At 43.0% G+C, this 3,296-nt stretch overlaps 1 protein-coding gene across 1 annotated transcript; it reads right to left on the reverse strand.

Annotated features, from left to right (window-relative positions):
• Window positions 1-677: 677 nt before the first annotated feature.
• LOC101413181 (olfactory receptor 1L6) lies at window positions 678-1,715 on the reverse strand. The gene has a single exon (XM_004473506.4). It carries the CDS (start codon window positions 1,611-1,613, stop codon window positions 678-680), a length of 936 nt encoding a protein of 311 aa, XP_004473563.2. The 5' UTR covers window positions 1,614-1,715.
• Window positions 1,716-3,296: the final 1,581 nt, after the last annotated feature.

Consider the following 3,296-nt stretch of genomic DNA (forward strand, 5'->3'; position numbering starts at 1 on the left):
ATATCACACTTAGACAACTCTTCATCCCACTTTGGTGTGGCAGGGGATAGGGATAATAAATCTGGTTTTTAGATTCTTCTGCCTTTCCAGCCTTATTATCCTTGCTCTCAAACCACTCAAGACTTTACCCTGATTTTTCTTTTCACTTCCTAGTGTTTATTGCTTCTACCTGCACAGGTGATTTCCACTATATGAAATGTCCTCCCTATTTGCTGACCCTTTGTACCTTCCTCTATGAAAATTCAGTCCATCATTCAGAATATTAGATCACTTTCTCCAAGAAGTCATTCCCAATTACCCTCCTAACCTATGCAATTTTGTTTCTTTGGACACAAATAAAGCATTTTAACTCCTGGAGTACTGGCCATAGTCAGGCCAGAAGAGTTACTTGGGAATAGCCTTATTCCATTTCATAGCTGTCAGTTAAATGAGGATGGCAGAAACGTTTTCCTGAAATCTGCATTCCCCGCAGTACCTGGCATGGGATTGAATATATAATTGGTGAAGGTCTTTGAGAGAAACCTAGTGTTCTGACTACAAGCCAATGCTCTTACTGATAGCCAACACCATTCTCATGCCATCTTTGGGTAATGTGATGAAAATGCACAAGAGGAAAGTATAATCTGGAAATCTCTAAGGTCATTTCCTCAGTTTGACGTTCCATCATTGTGTTCTTCCTACGTGCGAAATCTGTCACTTAATTTCCCCAAACCCCTCTTCATATCCTTGTTTCGCAGACTGTAGATGAAAGGGTTCAGCATGGGTGTTACCATAGTATACATGACTGTGGCTACCCGGTCCTTTACTACAGAGTACATGGACAGGGGTCTAAAATAAACATAGCTGGCACTTCCATAGAAAAGGATAACTACAGTGAGGTGGGAGCCACAGGTAGAGAAGGCCTTCCTTTTCCCAGCTGCAGAGGGGATTCTGAGCACAGAGATGATGATTCGCAGGTAGGAGAAGAGGATGCACAGGAAAGGTGTCGCAATGACAGCCAGGGTCTCAGTCATGACTACAATCTGGCTGGAGGAGGTATCAGAGCAGGACAACTTTAGCACAGGTTGGGTGTCACAAAAAAAGTGCTTAATGACATGGGAGGCACAGAAAGACTGGCGAGACATGAGCAGTACCCGGAGCAGGGAGTGCAAGTGGGAGATGGTGCAAGAGCCCAACAGGAGCAGGAGGCAACGCAGTGGGTTCATGACCACATTGTAGTGGAAGGGGTTGCAGATGGCCACCAGCCGATCTATGGCCATGGAAGCCAGCAGGTAACTGTCAGTGTTCGCAAAAGCCATGAAGAAGTACATCTGGACCAGGCAGCCCACATAAGAGATAGTCTTTGTCTCTGAGAGTAAGTTCACCAGCATCTTGGGCATAATGACTGTTGTGAAGCAGATGTCCGTGAAGGACAAATTACTGAGAAAAAAGTACATAGGGGTATGGAGTCGGGAGTCACAGTGGATGGCCAGGATGATGAGGATGTTCCCCACCACAGTGACCAGGTACATGATGAGGAAGATGGCAAAGAGGGGTTTCTGCAGCTGAGGGTTGGAGGAGAGGCCCAGGAGAATGAAGCCTGTGGTGCTGCTGCTGTAGTTCTTTATCTCCATGTGTCTGGACTTCCTGGATGGGGTTTTGAGAAGCAGTGGGATGAATGCAAAGGGCAGTGTTGTGAAGACAGCTTCCTTCCTATACTTTGACCTATAAAAATTTCCCAGTGCTATTTGTTAGGATGTTTAAAGAATGTTTACTTCAAGAAATGACTGAAGATCAGATAGAGAGTGAAATTTAACAAGGGTAAAGTTGAAAAATTGCAAGCTGCTTCCTGTGCTTCCGAAGTTTTCCCACATATTCTTATGGACTTCTGTATGGCTTTATTTGTCTAAATTATCCTCATTTATCTTTCTAAAGCTTCTTAGGTTGTTCTTGATGACTTTCTTGGCATCCATTTTGTCCCATGGGAAAAGGCTGCTGGCTCTTTCTTGAATCAGAATGTTTTCATACCAGTTTCACCCATGAATCTACTACTGGCCATCAATAGGTCTGTGTGATCAGGGAATTAACATGGGAAAAAATGAGACTCAAATCTACTGAATGCTTCTTGGTAACAGAAATTATGATGAGATTACCTGAATCCTCAGAGCAAAGCCATATCAATATTAAGGATTTCCATATTGTAAACAATGGCAACTTTTGGCTACCATGGTCTGTCTACTTAAATTAAAAGCTCCTGATCTTGAGATGCCACCCACAGTAGGAACACTGCCAGGAATAGCCTGTGTTTCTAAGACATAATCTTTAAAAATATTAATATTTATTTTTAAGAAATTATGAATTTGTCATTATAAACATCTAAAGATTAGAGAAATATATAATTTAGAAGGTAAGAATCTCATTTCTACCTATATTATTATAAAGTTAGGCAGGAATGTTTTCTGTTGTCACTATTGTGCTACCTTGATCAGCTGGACTTGTATACCAGTCCAAAGATAAAGAAATAGAAGGCAAATATTAGTGGGAACATAATTTTCATTCTTTTAAGTAACATGATTTCATATCTAGAAAAGCAAAGAGGGCTTCTGTAAAGCTATTAAAGTCTCCATTTACTCATGACAGATAGCTCTGGAGTTCAGTGCCTTGCCAGTGGACCCTACTTTGGAATTTGTGCTCCAGAATGTGATGGAGTTGGACTCAGATGTAACTTCTCTATACAAGCCTTTTCTGTCAATTTTACTGAACTTGTGGTTGGCGCTGGGGTTTGTGTGTGCTCAGGAGACTTGAATCTCTGGACTGTCCATATGCCAGTTCTGCCCTGAGCCTCAGCAGAGTTGCAACACCTACTCTCTGGTTCATTGGACTTACCCACTTCAGCTGACAGGATGCTGAGAATGGTCAACCACCACACCAGGGAACCAAGAGTGTCTACAGCTGCAAGCAGGAAAATTGCATCCATCAGCCATGTGGGATCTAAGCCTCCTCTCAATTTAGAGGTGGAGTGGACATTGCCATCCCAGGGCCCATAGGATGGAGGAATATAATATGGATTGGAGTGAACTTCCTGGTATTCTACTGTAGAACTGTTGTGACTCTAGCAATGGCAATAATTGTGTCATTGGTGTGGAGATGGTGGCCGTGGGAGTTGCTGAGGGCAGGGAGAAGGAGGAAGAGGTGTGATGGGAGCATTTTTGGGACAAGGAGTTGTCCTGAATGATATTGCAGGGACAGATGCAGGACATTGTATATCCTGCCATAACTCCCTGGATGGACTGGGGGAAAGTGTGAACTACAATGTA

Source organism: Dasypus novemcinctus, chromosome 8 (genome assembly GCF_030445035.2).
Source record: "Dasypus novemcinctus isolate mDasNov1 chromosome 8, mDasNov1.1.hap2, whole genome shotgun sequence".
NCBI classification, from domain to species: domain Eukaryota; kingdom Metazoa; phylum Chordata; class Mammalia; order Cingulata; family Dasypodidae; genus Dasypus; species Dasypus novemcinctus.